A 23024-nucleotide genomic window follows, 5' to 3' on the forward strand; every position below is an offset into this window, starting at 1 on the left:
GATTTCATAAACATTCGAAGAATTTGTTCGATACATTTTCATGCAAACGAGGGGTTTAAACCGCCTGTTGCTGCTTGCCGAAATTCGCGAAAGGATGTAGATACTACGGAAAGCAATGTGTAGAATTACGATCGACGTCTCGTTGTATTGTAAAAACTCTCTCTTCTTCTCCTTCGCTGCAGCATCTATGGATTAGACACAAAGGAATTGGGAAAAAAAAAGAAGAAGGAAGAGCTTATTCGCCTGCGAGAGCTAACAATGCGGTGCATCATATGCACGTATAAGCTCGATGAATTTATCCTTCTGCTCGCATACATCAAGACCCTTATTATCATACAGAGAAATTACCGAGAATATACTGTACATCTATATTTCTAAGCGATATATTCAGAATGCCGCCAGCATGTTTCCCTTTCCATTTTTTTGTGAAACATCTTTTGAACCTGACGTTGGAAACTCACGGCGAAATGAACAATCTAGAAGCGTATGACGTCATTCAAGTTTGTCTATTTACCTAAATAGCAAAGTACTGATGTAGCTCTCGTGCAACTGTGTAAAGAATCTACGAGCCATTAAAGAAATGATGTGCGTATATACTTTCCTTTTGCCTTTGATATAAACACACACACATATATATAGATTGTTTTTCGTCTTCGTCGTAGATGTCGATCGTCCAGCATCAGAATGCGAGGACTATACATACTTTGATCGAGTTACAGTTCAATCATCCACGCCGATAGCAAATAGCTATTCGATGTCAATCACGATATGGATATATGTTATAGAAAAAAAAGGACCACCACACATAGAGTGACGTGTGGATACATCCATCACGCCCGAACCTCGCAGACTCTAATGGGTCAATAATAGCTGTTCCAACGGGAGATGTTACACGGCAAACTTGAGGCGCAAAGACCTTTTTCCCATTGCTATGTTATTCTATATAAAGAGACACTATTGACGTTCAATACAAAATGTCGTGCTACAATAAAAAATCATATGTATACGATCTAAAGTGGGCGCCCTTTAAATGACCTGTGTGTAGTTGGCGAACAAGATTGACAGAAGCACTTGCATTCGAAATTGCCAGGGGAATGTAGTTAGGCAGTGTCTTATCCATAAAAGAAAGAAGAGTGAAACATAGATCACAGATACAATGAACAGCATCGAAAAATTGATTTCGGTGAACGTCCATGTCTCTTTCCTTATTGAACATCAAATACAAAACGTTTCATTTCATTTTGCGACTTTAGCTCCGATGCTTGAAGCAAAGCCTGAAAGCGAATTCTAAATGTTGTTTCCAGCTCTTTTCATCTGAAACAATCGATCTCTTCGTTTGAATTCAGTCAGTTCGTGAAGTGTAAAAGAACGTGTGCTTCTGTCTATACATCATTGATGTACAGGAATCCGCTATAGACGTATGTAACTCATATATGCAAAATGCTGCGCACACCATCCAGAACTATTTCGTATCATCGGAACGCATTGTAATTCCGTTCCGCCTAATGTTTGATACACGTACCCCAACGCACACGCACAGCAGGTCGTTTTGTTTGGGCTTTGTTCGACGATGCTTGGCCTCATGTTCTGTTACATCGGTCTGCCTTGAATCAAATGGCCATGAGAACTATAAAGGGGAATTGATCGTGCGTCTAAATCTTGTTTAAGTGTTCCAAAAAAAAAAAGAAAAAAGATGAAATGAAACGCGTTTAATTCGAGGCTGTCTAAACGACAGCTCAAAATCGAAAGAGAGATTTGGCCCGACCGAAACGTGTGATGGACTTGTAGGAGCAATTCTGGAAGGCGTTTGAAACGCCCTGCCTTTTTGGAGCCTGTGCCCACTTTGCATGCATAATGAATGCAGACTCTACACGCACATCGACCGTTCATCTCCTCGACGCAAACTAATCGAATCACAACAGAAATTGTAGGCACGTCCGAAGCCTATACTGCAATCAATCGATTCCAAATCAGTGCAGAAATCGCCCTTCGCAGTGTCTATGTATAACTTCTTAAACCGAAACAATTTTCTTTTTTTTTTTAAAGGGCGTTATATTATACAGACAGCACCTCCTGGTGCGCTATTCTCTTTTTGTTATCGAACACTTTGGTTATTTATTTAGGAAATAAGAAGAAAAAAAAAATGGAGGGCGGCAGTCAACGACGAAGGCAAATGGAGCGTGAAATTTCTTATTACGTTTTGACATAGTGCGTTTTATCCGCGTCAATGTGCAATAACACATACATTTTTTCCGTTTTAAATCAGTTTTTCACTTAAAAAAAAAGAGTCCCGGCAGTCCGCTGCTTCTGTAGTCTATGTGTACTTAGGAGAGTAATGGCGTGAAAATGATTGCGTAAACCTTCTTGAAATGCAGCGGCGTTTTGTGTTGCTGATAGTTTATCGAACCGAGGGAGAGAGAGGGTCGCTATTTTTTTTTTTTTTTTAATACATAAGATACTATAAAAAACCATTTATATAGACGCGAAGGCTATAGATGCGTCATACATCAAACGGGACACACGCGACCACGCCCTTTTTATGCGGTTCATAGACCAGCAATAATAAACCGCCTGCAATGTCCGTCCCCTGTTTTTCGCTAATATGCTACGTGTATACAACGTGAGTACGATTCACCCGCAGAAAATAGGAAATGATATGCTAAAATAATAATTGTCTTTTAAATGTGGAATTTAGTCTTAAATGTACGTAAGACTTTACAGGTTTGTTATCGCATAGCGGTTCATCCATCCGCAAAATAGCTGACGGCCACGCCTATAGAGTCCATTAATTTCACTCCACGTTTCAAAAGAAAAAAAAGGGAAGTCTACAGCCTTTTGTTTGCCCCATTTTTTTTTCTTCTATATCGTACAGCAGACAGAGGGGCATGTAGACTCGTGTCTAGTGGAAGAGCCTTTGTATTTTAAATACAGAGCCCTTTAATAAATAAGTTTTGATTGATGTAAACATCGACGCTATGGAAATTGTTTTGAATAATGTGCATCAATCAGCGCATCTTTTCCTATATCAATAATCTAGTCGGCTTTAATCATTTCTATCTCTTTAACACACATACACACACACACACACACACAAATGGCGTATTGACGATGACGAATAGCCTGCAGAAATGGCGAGGATAGATTCGGACTATACATCACATCCTTTGGCTTTACGTGAATAGATTTCTTAAAATACAGAGCTGCTATTATATCCAGAAGAAGTATAGCATATGTGTGCGCGTGGCCCTTATCCATTATTCTTTCGTGTACGCTCTTTAACGCAACAAGCCTTTTTAAATAAAGTATACGACATTACGCGAACGGAAATATCCATCACTAGCAGCTGATGCGTTTGATGTTCTTATATATTAAACACGTAAATGCTACGTTATGAAATAGATATTCGTGTTTAAGATGCACTACTTTATGTCTATCACGACAATGAGAAATCAATGAAAGTACGTAAGCCTTTAGCATGACTTCAAAACTACCCCGATTATATAGAGAGACGGGTGTGCGTGGATATAGTGAAGCCATCAAATCAGGGCTGTCAGCTGTACATTATCCGCTTTTCGTTTTGACAATGCGATCAGTCGACAATCCCCCCATTTTCGATTATAAGGTCACAAATGATATGCTTTCACCTATCTACGTATAGGTGCCTGTCACATCGATAAGTCTATATACGACCATCTATAGAACACGCGCATGTCCCACACATTTCCCCAATTACTTTACCCCAAATCTACGCGTAAAAAATTGAAAACGTCAAACCTTAAACCGGAGTTAAATAGCTCTTCTATTAATTAGGATTCGCAACACTTTAATGCTATAGAAAGAATTCCAATCACTGTAAAGATTCGCGTATTAAAAAGACGGACTTTCAGTTCCATTCGCGTCCAGTCTCATCCACCAACAATGTCCGACGTGTAATGGCCATTGATCCTCTCTGTGTGCCCCCCACCGTGTCCCTTCGTTTTAATTCCATCCGAAACAATCGGAGCGTAAAGATACACACAAAACCCGAATGCAGCACTTGAAACAGTTCCGTCCTTGCCAACGAGGGAAGCCGGGCCACTCACATCGAGCAGCAGCTGGCCAAATACTAATGCCCAGCGTGGCGATTACTCTGTACTTTTTATAGCTCGGGTGTTGCTCGCCGGTGCGTTCACACGTCAAGGGTCACCATCGTGTAACACGCTTGCCTCTCTTTTCTGTATACATTTATCCTCATCTATATAGACATCAAGTTAAATAGCATTTTTTTTTTTAAATGGACAGTGGTTCGACTCCTTGTATGAAATAAATGGAGTTCGCTTGCTGACGTTTTTCGAATGGATAAAACAACTCAAATGGCAAGACACGCGTGTCGTGCAACTTTGGATGTTTCACACGCGAGAAACGCGCGACATGAAGTTGTGACTCGAGGCAAGACCCCTGCCCCGCCCTTTCTGCATTTATTCACACAGAAAAGTCGAGCTGTTCATTCCTTATTCAGCCTATTTTAGTTTGTTTTAAATATTTTAAAACAATGGTCGCAATCGTAGATTGAAAGTGGCCTTTGTTATTTCTTTTTCTTTTTAAAGAGAGGATGTCGTAATAAAAACATGTCCGACATTATAAATATTTATTGTGTTTTGCTCCCGACACGGTGTCAAAAAATGGGGTCACATTTTTTTTTTTATCGACTGGGTTGTCCATCCGCAAACGAAATAAGGGGGACGGATGAACAAAAACATTGCGTCGTGGTCAACAAACTAAATGTCTTACGTCACGCAACGTTTTGTCGATACGTATGCGTCATCAAATGTGATATATGGCCTTACAGTAAATAACTTGAATTAAAAAACTGAATCAAACGCTCAAGCTCAAAATTTTACTTGATAGAGTTAATCGATAAAATGCCGGAGGGTTCAAATTAGGAGCCGAGTCCGATTTACGCGGATTTCTAAAACAGGCCCAGGAAATGATGGGCCAAATGAAACGTTTACGAAAATAGGAAAACATTAACTTACGTGTAAGTCTGTTTGATTCGGAGTTTGAGAGTTCCAATCGTCGTCTTGAATTTTTTTTTTTTTTGTGGACCCAAACAACCGGAAATGGAGAACGAGAATCGTAACGAACGTCCCCCCCCCCCTCCTTTTAAGCTTTGGCCGATTGGCAACTGTCACTCAAACGAAATGTACGTAAACAGGGAAAACATTTACACTCTTTTTCAACTTGATTGTACACCAACGAAGTAGCTCAGCCAAAGTCTTATTCATTCACAATCCATAACGTATAAATTTAAAGACATCAACTCAGACAGCAGACAAGTTAAATGGCTTTTTAAAACCAAGGATTGCGTACCCAATGACCCACAGACACGTATACCAACAAAGAATGTCGGCGGGTCATTTAATGAATCAAACTCTGCCCCTCCATTTCAAAAATCATTTGTTTCTTTCACCTTTACTTTCGGCGGAGACAAAGACAAAAAAAAAAGCAAAACAAATGACAATCGAGGCTTTCAAAAAAAAAATAATGGGGGCTATATAAAGGACAAGTGCCAACGAGTTAGACGTCAGGTTGTCTGCGGAGATTGAAAGGTGCACATCTGAACCGTTAATTGAACCGCTTCTACTAAATTCGAGTTGCCGGTTTGTTGCCCAGGCAGTTTCAACAGTTTCCAGCTCGACGCATTCCGTCCTCTGATCTTCATCGTCATAATGGGTATGTAAATTAATTATTCCAAATATGTCTTTTGTGTTCGATGCTGTGCTTCTAATTGCTTTTCTCACAAGTTCGAAACTTCTGAATTCGTTTTAATTACTTTGAAAATGTTTCGTGGACAAGTTTGCAGTGTGATCGTCTTTGCCGCGTTGATGCAATTAGCAGTGGGTGACGTGTACTACCCTCCTCCACCTACACCTGCTCCGGTAACAACAACAACAACAACGACGATGGCGACAACGACCACGACATTGCCGCCCGACGTGATCACGACTGTACCGCCCGTCATTTTGATGAACGCGTTGATGGACAACGTGAGGCAATTCATGTCCATGTATCCACCGGTTCCGTACGTGAATGGGCCGGCTGGATATCCCGTGCCACCAGCAGGATATCCCGTGCCACCGGCAAACTATCCACCAATGGGCATTCCTTATTACGAGGCCACTACACCTGTTGCTCCGCCCATGCCTGTCTATAACAATTACGCTGCCCCGATTTACGCTGGAATGCCTTCAGCTCCCGTTCATTACGGACCTACCGGTTATGGAAGCGGCTACGTCACGACAGCCCGATCATCCCCTTACAGTGTTCTGAATAATAATTATGGATCGTCGTATGGTTCTTACGGTCCGTCCAACATCTATGGCATCGGTTCGCGGCCGACGGCTAATACCTACTATGGCGGTGGATATCAACAACAGATGCCGTACAATTACAATAACGCTGGTTATTACAGTCAACCGTCTTATCCGATGAATATTGCATATCACGGTCCTGCGTGGTAATAATTCTTAAGTTAATTGGGCAAAATCAGTGCAATTTAATTTCCCACTAGTTGCAATTATTTGTTGAGAACGGTGTCTTTAGTTTCAATTATTTCAAGCCAAAAAAGAAATGCTTATTTATTTAGAACAATAAAAAAAAATTAATTCAGTAAACCACGTTTCCTCCTGAAATTTTTTTTTTTTATTATGGCTGCAAGGATGAACTCGGTTGCTGCAGTTCAGTCCAAAATTCGATACCTGGAAAGGAGGGTTTAAAAAAAAAAAAAAAGGGCCGTAAATAAAAGGGGCTGATGTTGAGTCGTGCGGTAGTAATGACATCATCATTATATTTCTATTGGTATCTCGAAACTGCTGGAGCGTTCACACGTCGATAACAACCTCATCAGCAGTATATATATATATATATATACTAACCGTTCATGTTAGATTAACAACTCTCTTTTTCGTAAAGATTATTTTAAAAAATAGATTTTGATATCATACGTTCTTTATAGGATTCCACATCGATACACGTTATAGTTTACAGTTTTTTCTCAATTAATTTGCAATCCTATGTTCTTTTTTTCACGCAGAAATTCCCGGTCGTGATTCCCACCGGTGGGAAATTAACAATTGTACAGATTCGCTGGGGACCGTCTCTTTAACAGTGCGGATCGATAACAATATGTTTATACGGGAGGGGGGAACAAATGGCTGCGAAAAGATCAAGTGGTCTGTTTTGTCCGCTGTGCTTGTGGCAAACATCCAAAACCCAAGAGCTAATAAAAAAACAAAAAAAAAGGGAGAATCCAATAAAGATGCATTTAAAAAAAAATGGCCGCTTGATATATATATGTAGCAGCTGTGGCATTTATGGATGCGACTTGAATATATCCACATTGGCGCTGTGTGCCGTTCCATCCATTCCGTTATTTTTTATTTTTTTTTTGCTCGGCTAAAATGTATTTCTATCGTATTGGATGTTGGTCTAGAGGAAACAGCATGAGCGTATGCTGCTTATCGATTTTGTTGTGATTGCTTCGCCGGTTGTGGCCAAACGACTGTTATGTATACACACAGACTGCATAACTACGTAGATGTAGAAAAAAAAAAGGAGGGGGAAGGGAGATGGTTATGAGCGTTCATATCAAAGGGGACCGCCAAGTGCGCGAGTTTCACGAGCAAACGGATGCCCAACGATAATCAATCGAGAGATGACAAGGAAGAGAAGATATCGCCGTCTGCTTTTTGTGGTTGCATTAAAGAAACAAAGGCAACTAATATTCAAATTCCATTTTCATTGCGTTTCATGCTGAAAAACACTTTGCTGGTCAAGATCTTTCTATCAAGTCGGTTCATATTGAAAACATGCAATTCATCACAATAGAGAGGCACTGTAAAGTATAATGTACAGGTGGGTCATTCATTTGCTTTGTTGATGTAGGCGCATTAAAACGTGTAGTAGAATCCTCGCTTTTCAAATAGAAAAAAGTGTACACCAAAAATTGATTAGTGCCGGGTTGTTTCGTTGCTGTGTGTATCGATTATTGTACTTCAGGAGCTAGTGGACTTGTGTGCCAAAAAAAAAAGGATATACGTCAGAAACGAATTCGTGTCCCATCGTGCATGAACATCGGGAATTAGTGGCACATGGTAAAGAACGAACGCCAACATCGACAAAGAAAGAATAGCACCCATCGGTTTGAATCGGAAAGACTTATTTTATATAAATCTCTTGTCACTACCGATAATCAGCATACAGACAAATGATTTCTTTCCGTACTGGATTAAAATCGATGTCATTTCATGAACATTCAAAGTAAAAAAAAAAAAAAAAGAACAAAAGGAAACATCAACGGAAAGAAAAACTGCTCACGAAGCAAAACAACTCTTGCATAATTTTTTAAAAAAATTATTATTTACATGTCAGTTGTGCTGAGGTCGTGTGGTTTCAACGTTTACAATGTAACTATGGTGCATCTCGTTATGGTTTCCGTATTTATTTTTTTTTTTTTTACTTTGTTTGGGGGGAGTGAGTAAGGGGTTGGGGTGTATGTCTAGACTTGTTTGCCCATCTATTGCCGAAGACTCCGTGGTAAGTGAAACGCGTTTGTGTGTGTCAGTATTCTGCGTTACATATTTGAACTTTTTTTTTGCTTTGGTTTAAATAAGAAACAGGTGAAAGCCAATCGTCGCGTATTAATTAGGTGGGAATTCGAACAGCGTCGGAAGAATGACTGGAATTACTGCAACCAACTGAACAAGAATAACCGTTTTCTAAAAAAAAAAAAAAATTGGAAGTCGTCAAACCAAAAACAAGAAAAACTGTGATCGTCTTAGGGCACATTTCTAATCAAATGGAAGGCTACGATACAAACAGAAAGCGTACCACTTGCAGAAGAAAGATGTTTTCAAGCGTTTGCCGTGAGATTTAAAGGATGCAGGATCCCCTCGCGTGTCATCGAAACAAGTTTGAAAACCGGTAGACCTTTTTTGGGCCACTAGGAGTCAACGAATTTGGATAACGGAGCTACACGTGAGAACTCCTGCGGCATCTCAATGTGTGTTGTTATACCAAAACGTGTTTTTCTTGTTCGCTTTCAACGAGTCTGAGTCGGGAAAAGGAAAAGCATCGTTCGCAAGCGGTCATTGTTTTGTCAACTGCGGAAGGTAGCACATCATGTCGAATTTGATCACGGCAATCTTACACGCTCTACAGCCGTGGACTTATCATCTCCTTTTCGGTTCCATCCTTTTCTTCATACTCCACAAATATGGCGTTTCGCACATCCAACCATGGTGAGGTTACCTAATCATTATAAGAGAAATTGGCGTTTCAAAAACGTGCAACAAAATTCAGGTTCTTTGCCAAAATATACAATCCGTGGCTAACCATCTATCACGTCAAGTTGCGGTCGATGAAACAGAAACATTTCGATTCGATGAAGAATCATGTTTCAGCCGATCCGATATTAAGGAAAAAGGGCGCCATCAGGATATTAGAAATCGGTCCTGGACCGGGATTCAATTTCGAATTTTATCCAGCCAAGAGCGAACTGACTGTCGTTGAAGTCAATCCGTTTTTCGAGGAGCAATTTTTCAAGAAACAGGCCGAACATCCGCACATCAAAATGGATCGTTTCGTCGTCGGATTCGCCGAAGATATGAAGGATGTGCCCGACAACAGCGTCGATATCGTCGTATCAACAATGGTCCTCTGTTCCGTCCGCAGTATAGACAAAGCCCTGCAAGAAGTTTATCGTGTTTTGGCTCCGGTTAAGTTCTTTCAAATGTTCTTCAATTTAAAACAAGAATTTGACTAATTGAACGCGTTCATTGAACAGGGTGGCAAATACTATTATTGGGAGCACATTCGCGAGTATCAGTACTCGTGGGTGCTCTTCTTTCAACATCTGCTCTCCTTGACGATTCACCGATACCTCTTCCGCTGCAGTTTGACCAACAGGAGCGATGAACTGATCAAAGCCAATAAATGCGGTTTCTCCAATGTTGAGCAGCAACGTTTCCGCACTCCATTGGGACCAGGAATCGATAAGCTGGCCATCTTTCATAGCGCCCATGCTAAAGGAATCGCCACAAAGTAAAATGAAATGACATTCGGCCTGACCAAATGTGTTTCCCTTCTTGTCCACGTTTTTCAAACGTTTCCCAATGAAAACGCAGATTTCGAACATTTTTAAAAACGTCCGCGTAGGAATTCTCGATCATGTATGTGACTTAAAAAAAAAAAGTAATAGAAAATGTGGAAAATAATGCTACTTGTATTATGCTACCTTGCAGTAAGGTGATAAATTGGCAAGAGCACGCGACAGAGATGGAAGAAAACAATGAAAGTTCATTAGTTTGTGGTTGCCACGGTTATTAATACAAGCCCAAACTTGTTTGGTTACCTCTAGTTGCTGGCTGTTAAAAGAGCACGGTGCAAAACGTTGGCTCGTACAAACAGGTTTGAAAGTGGATAACAAAGGTTTGCCAAAAACTTTAATATGGGCAACACCGAAGGCAAACCACACAGACTAATCGATATTGTGAATTAGTCATCAACTTAATTCATATTCAACATAAAAATTTCTTATTATATTTATTTTTTTGTATTATTATAGTGGTTTTGCTTACGCCCAGATTTTCGCCTGTTGGTCGACCGCGGATCAAACTATACGACCGAAAGCAAAAGTTATACATTTTCTACAAAAAAAAGCTATCAACTCAAAATTAAAATGAAAAATAAAATAAATCAATTTAAAAAGCATTAGAATGTAGGGCAAACGAAAAATAGCCTTAGGAAGGCTTTCACAGACATGTTGCTTTCTAACTGTGCAGAGCAGCATCGGTTCAACGTGCACACCCATCACAGTCAGAGTAGGCAGCCTTTCACTTGTTGGTGCGAAATGAGGTCTAGTATGTTTTTAGACTAAGAAAACGATAGCATTAATCCCCACATTCTTGAAACAAAAGAAAAACTAAAGAAAACGGTCATAGTTTATATGTAAAAAAGAAGAAGCTTCGTATGGAAATTCTAAAATGTTAGCTTACACTTAAGTATGACCTCTTTTTTTTAAATCTTGGTGTTGTGCACCAACAGAAACGTTAGGTGCACTTTGTTCGAGCTGTGATCGTATCGAATCGTATTTAGTCCACGCTAAACCAGTTTGGTTCCCGGATTCCATCAGAACAGTCGATCGCTGTCCACTGTCAACTGCCGACCACATCATGTCGAATTTTCTTACGGAAATCTTCCAAGTTTTGCAGCCGTGGATTCCTCATCTTCTACCTGTTTCAATCGTATTGTTTGTGTTTCAGAAATTCGGTGGTTCACACATTCAACCATGGTGAGATTACGTAACTATCATACACGTGTTACGTAACTAATTTTTTTTTTTCCAATCACGGTTTCTTACACGGTATGTATTTTTCCATTTAAAAAAAAAGGTTCTTTTCTAAAGTGTACAGTCCATTGTTATCCGATTATCACGTCAAGTACCGGTCAATAAAAAAAGAACATTTCGATTCGATGAAGAATCACGTATCAGCCGATCTGGCTTTAAGGAAAAAGGGAGCCCTAAGGATCCTGGAAATCGGTCCAGGACCAGGATACAATTTTGAATTTTATCCAGCCAACAGTGAACTGACTGTCGTTGAAGTCAACCCGTTTTTCGAGGAGCAATTTTTCAAGAAACAAGTCGAACATCCGTACATCATAATGGATCGTTTCGTCGTCGGATATGCCGAAAATATGAAAGATGTTCCAGACAACAGCGTCGACGTCGTCGTATCAACGATAATGCTCTGTTCCGTCCGTAGCATAGAAGGTGCCCTACAAGAAATTCGCCGTGTCTTAGTTCCGGTGAATTTTCTAATTTCTTACATTTGTTTTGAATACGTAAATTTAATGAACACTTTTGTACAGGGTGGCAAATATTATTATTGGGAACACATTCGCGATTATGATAACTTTTGGGTCCGATTCGTTCAAAATTTACTTTCGTACACGACTCACGACCTGGTTTTCGGCTGCCGTTTGAATCGCAAGACCGATGAAGTAATTAAAGCCAATAAATGTGGTTTCTCCAGTGTTGAACAGAAGCGATTCCGGACTCCATTGCAACCAGGATTTGGTCAACTGCGTGTAATTCATAGCGCCCACGTTAAAGGAATCGCCACAAAGTAAACTGGAACAACATTGGCGTGACCGAATGTATTTCTCTTCTTGTCCCTGTGTTTCGTACATTTCCCAATGAAATAACAGAATCAGCTTCAGATTTTGAACAATTTTTAATACAAATCAAAAAATCGATAGTATGTGTCACTTAAAAAAAAAAAAATTATAAAATGTAGGGTGCGAGGAATAGTGCTATTCATATTATAATACCTTAAAATAAGGAGATAAATCGGCAAAAGGGCGCGAAAAGAGAAAAGAAAACAATGATATGCTTTTTGCCGATACTGGTCCAGACTTGTTTAGCCAAGTCTAGCTGCTCTCTGTTAAGCAGCATTGTGCAAAACGTACATGCAAAAAACCGTTTCGTACCAATTTGTTCGAACAAGGATGAACTGTAGAGCCGAATGCAAAAGTTATACATTTTCTAAAAAACCCATCAACGCGAAAATCAAATAAAAACTGAAAATGAAAGAAATAAATTTAAATTAGCAATAGAATGCAATAGTCCAGTAGAGGCGAAAGAAAAATAGACTGTGGAAGACTTTCGCAAGTATTTTGATTTCTAATTATGCATCAGCGTAGCACTGTCAATGTGCACATCCATCACAGCCAGATCAGGAAGCATTCCAAGTTGGTAAGAAATGAGGTCAAGTCTGTTTTTAGGTTACGAAAATGATAATACTAACCCACGAAATTAAACAAAAAGTAAAAACCGGTAAGGCTAGTTTTTATGTAACAAAGGAGCTTCGAATGGGAAATGTTATTGTATACATTGTCTGTTTTCTAAAAGCGTGAAACTTCGAGCCAATGGAAACGTTACGCTCCGCTAAGTTTTCGAGCTGCGATCGGTTAGAATCACTACGCTCTACTCGGCTTATACTAGTTTGACTCACGGATTCTAGAGCAGTCGAACGCAAACGGTCACTCCAGCGTCAGCTGCCGACGAACGCACCATGTCGAATTTTCTTGCGGACATCTTCCACGTTTTGCAGCCGTGGACTCCTCATCTTCTACTAATTTCAATTGTTTTGTTTGTATTTCAGAAATTCGGTGGTTCACACATTCAACCATGGTGAGATTATTTAATTATCATACGCGTGTTTAATTACGCGTACCTAATTTTTTCTTTCAATCACGATTTCTTATACGGATGTATTTTTCTTATAAAAAAAAAGGTTCTTTGCTAAAGTGTACAATCCATCGTTAGCAAACTATCACGTCAAGCTGCGGTCAATGAAAAAAGAACATTTCGATTCGATGACGGATCACGTATCAGCCGATCCGGCTTTAAGGAAAAAGGGGGCCCTAAGGATCCTGGAAATCGGTCCTGGACCAGGATATAATTTCGAATTTTATCCAGCCAAGAGTGAACTGACTGTCGTTGAAGTCAATCCGTTTTTCGAGGAGCAATTTTTCAAGAAACAAATCGAACATCCGCACATCAAAATGGAACGTTTCGTCGTAGGATTCGCCGAAAGTATGAAAGATGTTCCAGACAACAGCGTCGACATCGTCGTATCAACGATGGTGCTCTGTTCCGTCCGCAGCATAGAAGGTGCCCTACAAGAAATTCGTCGTGTCTTAGCTCCGGCAAGTCTTCACATTTTCCTAAATTTGTTTCAAATACGTAAGTTTAACGAACACATTTGTACAGGGTGGCAAATATTATTATTGGGAGCACATTCGCGAGTATGAATACTTTTGGGTGCGATTCGTTCAACATTTGCTTTCCTACACGATTTACGACCTGGTTTTCGGCTGCCGTTTGAACCGCAAGAGTGACGAAGTGATTAAAGCCAATAAATGTGGTTTCTCCAGTGTTGAACAGAAACGATTCCGGACTCCGTTGCAACCAGGATTTGATCAACTGTGCGTCTTTCATAGCGCCCACGTTAAAGGAATCGCCACAAAGTAAAACGATACGAATCCACGTCATTATACTCTGCCTTATTTAGTGAACTGTAATCACCTATAAAATCATTTTAATTACTCTTTAAAAAATTTGAAAGTGCTGTTATCCGAATACAACTTTTCATGTACGTATATAAAATTAAGGTTACCTTTATCGATGCAACACGAAATGAAATCGTTTCTTCGTTTTTTTCCTTAATAAGGGCAATTATTTGAAATTGCTTCCTAGCCGGCATCAGATTTCTACTAGATAACTTTGACTGTACTTCGAAGCAAAGGCTCGACGCCATTTTTTTTTTTTTTGCCCATGTGTACTTAGATCGGCATCCGTATGTCCGGATAAAAGAGAAAACCGGTTCCAAAAACTGGTTACATACCCCGATTACACCACTTTCTGCCCCGTTTGCGCCGACCTGTATCTCGATTCTAATTCCATCATTATTTCGAATCGGTTTCCATCGCCATTTTTCAAGATGACGATCGGTAGTGTCAATCACACTGGATATTCTGAACCGAACCGGTGGGTAGTAAAGGCGGGGGGGTACCCGATTAGCCTTTTTTGGGTAGGTCAGCACGGTTTAACAGGTATTAGGTAGCTAGTAATTTGGTCGCTAACATATTTTTGTTTTATGCCATATACTTTTAAAAACAAATTGCTATTTTTCTTGCCACAATAAAAAGAAGGCAGAGAAACCGAATTCAGTAGCATTTTATTCATTGTCGCCATTTTATTTTCAATGCACATTAGCTAACAATAGGTAAAGACACGAAATTTCGCATACGTCCTGTATATAATAATGATTCACTCATCCAATTTCAGTTTGTTTTATAACGCAAATTTAATCTTGCCGATTCTTTTTTTGTAATTTGATTGATGATAAACCAGAAATTATTTCCTTTAAAAAAAAAAAGAAAAATTTCGATTGGCAGTGCCGCATTTCTAACAATATAAAGTTAAGAAACACGTTCTGTACTAACTGATCATTATATAATCATCAATAAAGAAAAACTAGATCATCACGAACTCAATTTGAATCCACGAAAAGCTCGTCGAGGATTTTTTAATTATAAGGTTCCAGGCGACTAATGCAAACTGTGGTTCTTTTTGTTTTTTTCTAAACGAAATCCAAATGATTATTCAATTTCACTGTAAATCAACGCCATTTTTTCTATTTGTTGTTTTGCAACCTCAATTTTGTTTCTTTAGGTTCACGTTGGACTTTTGCCACCGACGTTTGGACGTGGAAAAAAGAACGAAGCGGCTTAGACGAAAGAACACGTAAGCCGTCAGGGACGCAACAACGAAGAAAAATAAAATGACGTCGAGAAGGCCTCGTTGATAAAAAGAAAGTTCCCTGGCTGCGCTACGAAGATGTGGAGCACCCTGGTGGCGGATGACGTATTCGATCCAGTAGATGGCCCGTTCAACAGGACTCTCCAGCTGATCGCGCATGATCGATGAAACCTGTTTCATCTTCTCGGCATAACTAAAATAAATTTAAATATATGCTAATTAAGGTCACACAGACATTACATCAGCCAGGCACAAAAAAACAAAAAACAAAAAAACCTTGGGTCGGTGAGAATGCGCTCAATGGACTGGTAAAGCACTTCTTCCGTTAAATTGTTCCAGTACAATCGGATGGCGTAGCCGTCGTCGCTAGCTTTTTGCGAATTGATCGGTTGATCGGACCAGACGGGCAAAGCGATAAACGGGACGCCGTGAAAGACGGCCTCTTGTTTACTCAACAGACCGCAGTGTGTGATGAAAAGACGGGCCTTTGGATGGCCCAGCAAATCTTGTTGTGGCAACCAAGACACCAGTTTAACATTAGCCGGAACGGCGTCGTCGGACAGGATGCCTTTGTCCTCCCATTTCCATACGACACGTTGAGACAGTCGCGCAAATGTCGACATGAAAATGTGACGGACATTATCCGGAATCTCTGCCCCTTTCAAAATCGATCCGAAACTGACGATAATAAATCCGTCGTCACCGGAGCCATCGACAAACGATTCCAGATCCTTTCCGAAAAAATCAATTCAAATGATTTGAACAGGTTGTTTTGCATATATTCAAAAAATTTCATTACCGAAGATAAGGGCTTAGGTGGAATGCAATGCATTCCACCAACTTGAACAACGGCAGGTGACGTTGGCATTAGATAATTGATGCTAAAATGGGTATTGGTCAATAACAAACTGAGATGGCGATCCTCAATCTCGAGGACCGATGTTGCCTTATCGACACCCAGCACTCGCGAGGAGGCCTGGTCAATGATTGGAACAACGTACCAATGATGGAAAGCGACCAACAAGAAGCCCGTCACCGTGTTCAACGTTCTCTGCCAGAAGTTCATTTTATCGCGGAAACTGAGCCCCGAATGAGGGAAATGATCGAAGGCGAACGGCGTCCCGATTGCGAATTGCAACCAAGGCGGTGGCACGAAACAGTTGAGATAAACGAAAGGCACATCGAATAATTCGGCCAGCAGCAACGTGCACTCGTTGAAGAAGCCCTCGGCCAGGATGAGATCGTAGCCTTCATCTTTGGCGTTCATCAACTGATGAAAAATCGCGTCTTCGTGAATGGCTTTGCAGTAATTGGCCACCGTTTTTGGTACCCGAAAAAGCAGACGTAACGGACTGTCGCGATCGTTGAAATTCACGTTGTGTTCCTTGTTGATTTTGACCAGATTGGGAGAGTAGAGCCGACGTAAATTGGACGAGTTCGAAGTCGATGGGATCTCTAATCCGTTCCAGTGAGTGACTTCATGGCCGCGTTCGGCCAACGCTTCAACCAGAGGATTGAACACGTTCGTGTGGCTGGTCGATGTGATTGGCGTTAAGACGAGGATTTTGTACGGCGTAGCTGAAACGATGATCGACAACAGCACAAGCGATGACGCCCAACCGATGGACATGTCGAATTTCAATAAAGAGCTGAGGTCTTTAATTTTTTGTTTTTCCCCTTTGTTTGTTCAGACTTTAAAAAGAGTCGTGTCTTCTGAAATGGCTGACCGACGACACGTTAGATTTGCAACCACCTAGCCATGATGATGGCTGTTGGAGGAGTGACTGGCAAGCATAAAACCTATATAGTGGCCACATACTACAGCGAGTGTGCTTCTCTAGAATCTGGAACGGGAGTGTTGGGAACTTGTTATTTTTTTTTTTTTTGTGGGGAGGGGAGGGGGGGCCGTACCACCAAAAGCAAAAGAGTCTACATGCGTTCTCCATTGTAGTTTGAAATATTCATTGTTTGGGATAAGAATGCTCCGCGCAGAGTTGGGATAGCGAATGATGCAAGGAAAAGATAGCACATTTTTTATTTTCACCCAAGTTAAATTACAAACGTGTTGCATAACAACCAGTGAATAATGCAAGGACTTTCTTTTTATTCGATAATTATATGCTCGCCATGCATCCAGTTGAAAGCGGTAATTTAATAAAGTAGAATGAAACATGAAACATCGAATAAAATGATCTATTGTTGCCATAGATTTCATATTATTTTTCTTACGCTTTTATGTGTTTACGATTCTCAGTGTTTTACGTGTTGTGTTTAGAAGTCCATCTGTTACTGCGTGTTCTTCTGCTATCCCACGTTGAGTAATGGCGGAAGAGGATAGCCAAATTCGTTGTTCCCAACGTGGGTTTAGACGCCGTTGCTTAACTTCGTTCTATTTTTATTTCAACGTTTTCAAACAAGTTCCTACGTGACTGGACGATCAGAACGCACAGGTGAACCCATCCAATTGCAGCATTCTTTCTTCTAAAATCAAAAAGACGTCCTCAGTTATCCACAGCAATAAACGAACACACGTTTGCTATCCTTTTTTTCCGTTTAATTCTTCGTTTTTCCTTCTTCTTATTTTATCGGATATCGATCACGATAAGCGAACGCGGATAACTGTCGAACACAAGTAAGATTAATCTTTTCCTAATTGCTAATACGGGGGGATACTTAATGTAAGAGACCTGCGACGATTTAAACTTGATAAAGCGCGCAAAATATCTGTTTGGAATTAACACGTTGTTGCCATTTGCATAATCGACTGGACCTGTAATTCATACCTTTATGGAAACTCATTTTTGGTTTTTACCTTTTCTATTGTGTGTACATTGTACGTAGGCTACGTGTTAATCTCTGCACAGCTTTGGCGCGAGGGACCGATGTCAATATTTCCATTTAAAACATTTTCGCGAAAATGCGGAGCAAACGAGTTGAAAAGAAAATTCGGAGTGAGTAATTACGAAATGTTTTATAATCCTGACAAAGCCGTCTATCAAGTATTTTCGAATATATTCCAATAGCAATTAGAAATGGGTCACTACAAATTGTGCCACGAAACTGCCTCGTTTAAATCAAGTTGTGTTGTAGATGAAATCGCGTCCTATTAAATTCCAATCAATGCAAATTTGGTTAGGGAGGGGCTCCTACAAAAATAATGGATGTGTCTTCAGCAGGTGGACGTTAATATCTGTTGCTGGTGTTATATAATTCTTTCATTAGAACGTCTGTACAACCCAATGAGTTGTTTTCTATAATGATTGCTATATACCTTAAAAAAGTCGCCTTTCGGTTGATGTTACTGAGAAATATTCAAATTGAGGTGATTTTGCGCACGACGAAACAACTGACTCTAACGGTGAAAATCAACGCACCATTTAAGTGCTACATTTTCCCGTTAATCGGGGAGACATGTGAAGCATCGCAACCAGTAGCTATTTGTGGACAGAATAAAAAAAACTGGCTGTCTTTGGTTTTGTATTACAGGTAAGACGATAGAACGCTTTCCTCGTTCAATTTCGTTAGTAGGCTATTTTGTGTTATGGAGGCCAGCGGTAGAAGGTCAACAAACGACAAATGGCCAAGTTTAATTTCTGAAAGTAGGTAGATTTTGCCGACGTCTTTTCTGCACTGTAAAACATTTAAATTCACAATGTGCATTATCTATAGACGACTCAATAATGTGCGCATTCCAAAGCTGATTTCGCCAAAGAAAAAGGACTCCGTTCGAGTATATTTCTTTCGCAATCATCGGAGGACTTGGGGCGATCAAAAAGACTGGATGCGAAACCTACTTGATTTCCACAGCACTATCACTTTAACTCTAACAGATGGCAAATAACGATTTCCAGTTACAAGTTGATGAACATGTCTTTTTTTTATTTGCTTGAATTTGGCCCAACTGGAACACGCGCTTTCTTCAGAAACAAGACGTTTGGTCGCACCCTTCTTCGAAACTAGTATTTCCAAACACTGCCGGATAGAACTGGATGAATCAGCTGAAATCAACCCGTTGCACAACAACAACGAGCAAAAAGCTTGACATTTTTAGCTTAGATCTCCGTCTGTGGAAAGAAATCGTGTCTGGCGACAGACACTAGTTTCCCCATTCACGTGTATTTTCAACGTGGAACATTAAATTCCTGTTTTCTTTAGGTTCTCGTGCAAGAAATGCAACCGAACACGAAATTCAGATATAAAAGCTATTAATTAGACGATCTTGTTGGCACAAACTGGGCAAAAGTTCCTGATGTGGGTGAATCACGTCAAAAGTACTTTCTACAATGTCCAAGTACTTTCTGAAAACAATGAGATTGAGAAACAAGAACCGTTCCAAAGGCGGAAATTGGGAAAAGGAAAACAGGATTTGATTCCAGTCAACGCTCCCATAACTGTTTGCCACTGTGCCATCAGCAAAAAAAGAACAAGTCGATGGCCACTATTTAGTTCTCGTAACCTACATAACCATTTTAAGTGTGTTGCTGACTTATTGCTTGTCGTGTTGTTTTAAGTCGCTCGATTCCGAGGATCCCATAAGCGGTTCGAAAACTTGTTTTAAACGCACAAGCAAAAGAACCTGTTCTCGGTTTCGCTTCGCCAGCAGAAAATGGATTAGAGTCTTTATGTACAATTTATGGCCGATAGGATTGGTTTAACGCTTTCCAAAAATCGGTGCACCCAGTGGAAGATAATGTATGCACTGTCACTCTTTCCCGATTTCATTTGCATGCAGGCAAAATTTGTGTGTCGTCTTTTCAACTTCTGGTTCGCTATTCAAATTGGTATTTGAAAGGCTGTGGAATTGAAAGGCTGTCTTTTATGTTATGTAACACGTTTTCAGCCTGCCCTCTGGAAAAAGATCAAGGCCGTCTAGAAATTTGAAAGGTATTGATGTCGAATTCGTTTTCTCGCTCGCACCTTGTAATATGGTATGACGCAATACGCAACAGGGAAACGTACTGTACTTCCTGTTGTCATAGACTTCAACGTTCAAAAGAATTTTATTTCACAAGATTTCGGTAGCAAAAACATTCATACAAAAGAAAGGAAAAACGAAATGTGCATCGGTATACAGTGGCAATCTACGCGTCTCATTGTTCAAGCAGTTTTAGCAACGGTTGGTGCCACGTCCGTTACGGTGCTGGTCGTGGCATCGGGAGAAGCAGCGGCCGGAGCCATAACGTTAGGAACCACAGGATAGACTTGAGTGCCATAATAAGGATGGGCAAAGTGGTAGCCGAATGGAGCACCGTAGTTGTACCCTGGATGAGCTGCTAAATTGCTGTAAGCCATAGGGTAAGAAGGGAAACCATAGGCAAACGGTGAAATGTGTTGAATCTGTCGCTTTTTGCGTGAAATGGGAGTCGCAACAGGGACAGTTTCAACCGATTTCTCTACTACTTCTGGCTTTGCGACAACATCGGCTGTCACCACAGGTTTCATTAGATGAGCCTTGGCAGCAGCATGAGCGGCGAAGTGAGCTGCTTTAGCTTGAGCCACTTCGGGAGTGTCTTGCACCTGGGCGTAGCCTCCGACCTGGTTACCAGCGAAATCGTAGGTTGGCAGGACTGCTGCGGAGTAGTAAGCATTGGTTGGCCAGTACCCAGGATAAGCTAAACCGTAGAAAGGATCAGCTGTAGCAGGAAAACCGGTGTAAGCACTGTGGATAGCGTTGGCCGGATAATATCCGCCAACAAATCCAGCAGCATTTAGACCGTATCCGTAGTTGTTCAGCCATTGGGCGTGAGTGGCAGCAACGAAAAGCAACAGACACGATGCGACCTATATACAGAGAAACCATACCATTGATTTCGAATAACAATCATGTAATTATTAAAAAATAGACTTACAGTTGACTTCATTGTTGATCTCTTTAGTGGGTTGCAAAGGCTGAGACAAGACTGTGCCAACTGATTCCAATTGAAACATCGGTTGGCTTTTTATAGTTCAGTACGCGATGTGGACGGAATAAACTTAGTGAGAAATAGGTATTCGAAAAAAACTCATTAAAACATTGCGGAAATGGTTGAACCAACCAAAATGATAATCTACTATAAAGTTTGAACAAGTAAGATAAAAAAAAAAGAAACATATATTATAACACGCTGACATGCAAAATAAGCTGGTCATATTTGGCTGCAATGCAAGACGGAAGTAATCTAGAACAACCTTGATACTTCAGTGCGAGGAATGTCTAGAACTGCTGTGTAACATTAGTGGTACGTTCGAGCAGCACGGATCATGTTCTCTTATCTGATTCTGAGAATAAGCAACGAGTGGTTAACGTATTCAACAGATCTGTGCAATCATACAAAAAAGTGTTTGATGAAGTCCTCCATTGTACGTTTTTGGACGAAGGATTTTAGTGACCTCGCTGGTTTTTGCGATGGCTTCATAACGAGTTGTGCCGCGTTCGATTTCGACCTCAGTTCAACCGCCTTTCACTTTCATGTTTCAGTTTTTGTTTGTGCAAAGTATATGATTTTTCATATTCATGCTTTACCATTTTATTTTCATTTTTGTGTTTATCCTTTTTTAAATTGTCCTTGTGTAGACGTATAAACATCAATTGCAACTCTCGCCTTTATTGTTACTACGTGGTAATTGTTTGTTACTTTGTAATTGCCTTTCACATAAATGATCATGAATGATCACAAGACGAAGTGTTAACGTGTAGTGATCCCTAAGTTCTCGCGATCACCAAGTTGTTGGTGAGTAAACCGATTCTGGGCTGACATTTTTGAAACATCTGCCATTCTCGCAGTCTGTCGATAGCCGTTGCCATTTTGGAGGAAGTGACCCAAAATTACCAACCACATTTCGGTTTACCATTTTTCTCGCGATTTCCTTGTTAAAAGTGCATAAAAATAATTCCCAAATAAGCTGGTATTAGTTAAATCAAAGTTTCTACAGTCAGGCCTCCTGGGAATCCCCGAGAAAAATAAAATTAACTTGGCAACAGCCATTCTTTTGTTATTGCCGTTGTCTTGGCTGTCAGTGTTTTGTTTTTACAGTTTTTTGTTGAGTTTCCACCGTACATCGAAACAAGTTTTCAATTGATATTAACTGTTCATCAAGTTCGTGAGAATTCGAAGTGCATCATCAGCTTTCCTGGAAGAAATAACAGTTAGATATTCCTAATTCAATTTATTTTCTTCCGCCATTTCAAATTTCCTTGTAACCCACAGAGGTAAGAGGCATGGTCGAAATGTGATCGTTACTATTTACTCAGTTAAACTAGTGGCACGTACGTCACAAATTCAAACCTCGTTTTGACAATCTTCTTGCTTTTCTACGGGGTTAACACACGTCCTCTCGTTAGCTAGCCCAGGTTCAGAATTCCAAATATTTGGCTAATGTATTTTCATATCTTGTAGTCCTGCGCATACCAATTGGAAAAATCTTTTGTTTTCCCAGTTGCTATCTATTCCGCAAAATCAATAGCAATAACAATGAAAACAAAGAACCAAATGAAATTCCAGATCGTAAAACTTAATCTGGAATGCTACCACTGGAATGTGGAATTAACTGACTTCTTTTTTTTTTGTAATTTTTCCATTGTTACTCCTGACCAACAGAATATCCGGTTTCATAAAATAAACCATGATTCTTGTGGCACTAAAAAAACTTTGTACAAGTTAGTAAGAAAAATATGCATCCC

At 40.2% G+C, this 23024-nt stretch overlaps 6 protein-coding genes across 6 annotated transcripts; 4 read left to right on the forward strand and 2 right to left on the reverse strand.

Annotated features, from left to right (window-relative positions):
• Positions 1-5561: 5561 nt before the first annotated feature.
• LOC130702911 (uncharacterized) lies at positions 5562-6653 on the forward strand. The gene is made up of 2 exons (XM_057524530.1): positions 5562-5712; positions 5836-6653. The coding sequence occupies exons 1-2, from the start codon at positions 5709-5711 to the stop codon at positions 6498-6500; spliced, it is 669 nt and encodes a 222-aa protein (XP_057380513.1). The 5' UTR covers positions 5562-5708; the 3' UTR covers positions 6501-6653.
• A 2481-nt stretch (positions 6654-9134) lies between these two features.
• LOC130702908 (N6-adenosine-methyltransferase TMT1A-like) lies at positions 9135-10253 on the forward strand. Its single transcript, XM_057524527.2, has 3 exons — positions 9135-9278; positions 9340-9754; positions 9824-10253. Exons 1-3 carry the CDS (start codon positions 9160-9162, stop codon positions 10082-10084), a joined length of 795 nt encoding a protein of 264 aa, XP_057380510.1. The 5' UTR covers positions 9135-9159; the 3' UTR covers positions 10085-10253.
• Positions 10254-11144: 891 nt separating this feature from the next.
• LOC130702909 (N6-adenosine-methyltransferase TMT1A-like) lies at positions 11145-12296 on the forward strand. Its single transcript, XM_057524528.2, has 3 exons — positions 11145-11329; positions 11430-11844; positions 11908-12296. Exons 1-3 carry the CDS (start codon positions 11211-11213, stop codon positions 12166-12168), a joined length of 795 nt encoding a protein of 264 aa, XP_057380511.1. The 5' UTR covers positions 11145-11210; the 3' UTR covers positions 12169-12296.
• Positions 12297-13073: 777 nt separating this feature from the next.
• LOC130702907 (N6-adenosine-methyltransferase TMT1A-like) lies at positions 13074-14209 on the forward strand. The gene is made up of 3 exons (XM_057524526.1): positions 13074-13231; positions 13335-13749; positions 13814-14209. Exons 1-3 carry the CDS (start codon positions 13113-13115, stop codon positions 14072-14074), a joined length of 795 nt encoding a protein of 264 aa, XP_057380509.1. The 5' UTR covers positions 13074-13112; the 3' UTR covers positions 14075-14209.
• A 554-nt stretch (positions 14210-14763) lies between these two features.
• Positions 14764-17127, reverse strand: LOC130702901 (UDP-glycosyltransferase UGT5-like). Its single transcript, XM_057524518.2, has 4 exons — positions 16164-17127; positions 15641-16095; positions 15259-15557; positions 14764-15185 (listed from the first exon to the last, which is right to left on the reverse strand). Exons 1-3 carry the CDS (start codon positions 16992-16994, stop codon positions 15260-15262), a joined length of 1584 nt encoding a protein of 527 aa, XP_057380501.1. The 5' UTR covers positions 16995-17127; the 3' UTR covers positions 14764-15185; position 15259.
• Positions 17128-20345: 3218 nt separating this feature from the next.
• Positions 20346-21335, reverse strand: LOC130702910 (uncharacterized). The gene is made up of 2 exons (XM_057524529.2): positions 21214-21335; positions 20346-21145 (listed from the first exon to the last, which is right to left on the reverse strand). The coding sequence occupies exons 1-2, from the start codon at positions 21223-21225 to the stop codon at positions 20462-20464; spliced, it is 696 nt and encodes a 231-aa protein (XP_057380512.1). The 5' UTR covers positions 21226-21335; the 3' UTR covers positions 20346-20461.
• Between the last annotated feature and the right edge of the window lie 1689 nt (positions 21336-23024).

Source organism: Daphnia carinata, chromosome 5 (assembly GCF_022539665.2).
Source record: "Daphnia carinata strain CSIRO-1 chromosome 5, CSIRO_AGI_Dcar_HiC_V3, whole genome shotgun sequence".
Classification (NCBI taxonomy): Eukaryota; Metazoa; Arthropoda; class Branchiopoda; order Diplostraca; family Daphniidae; genus Daphnia; species Daphnia carinata.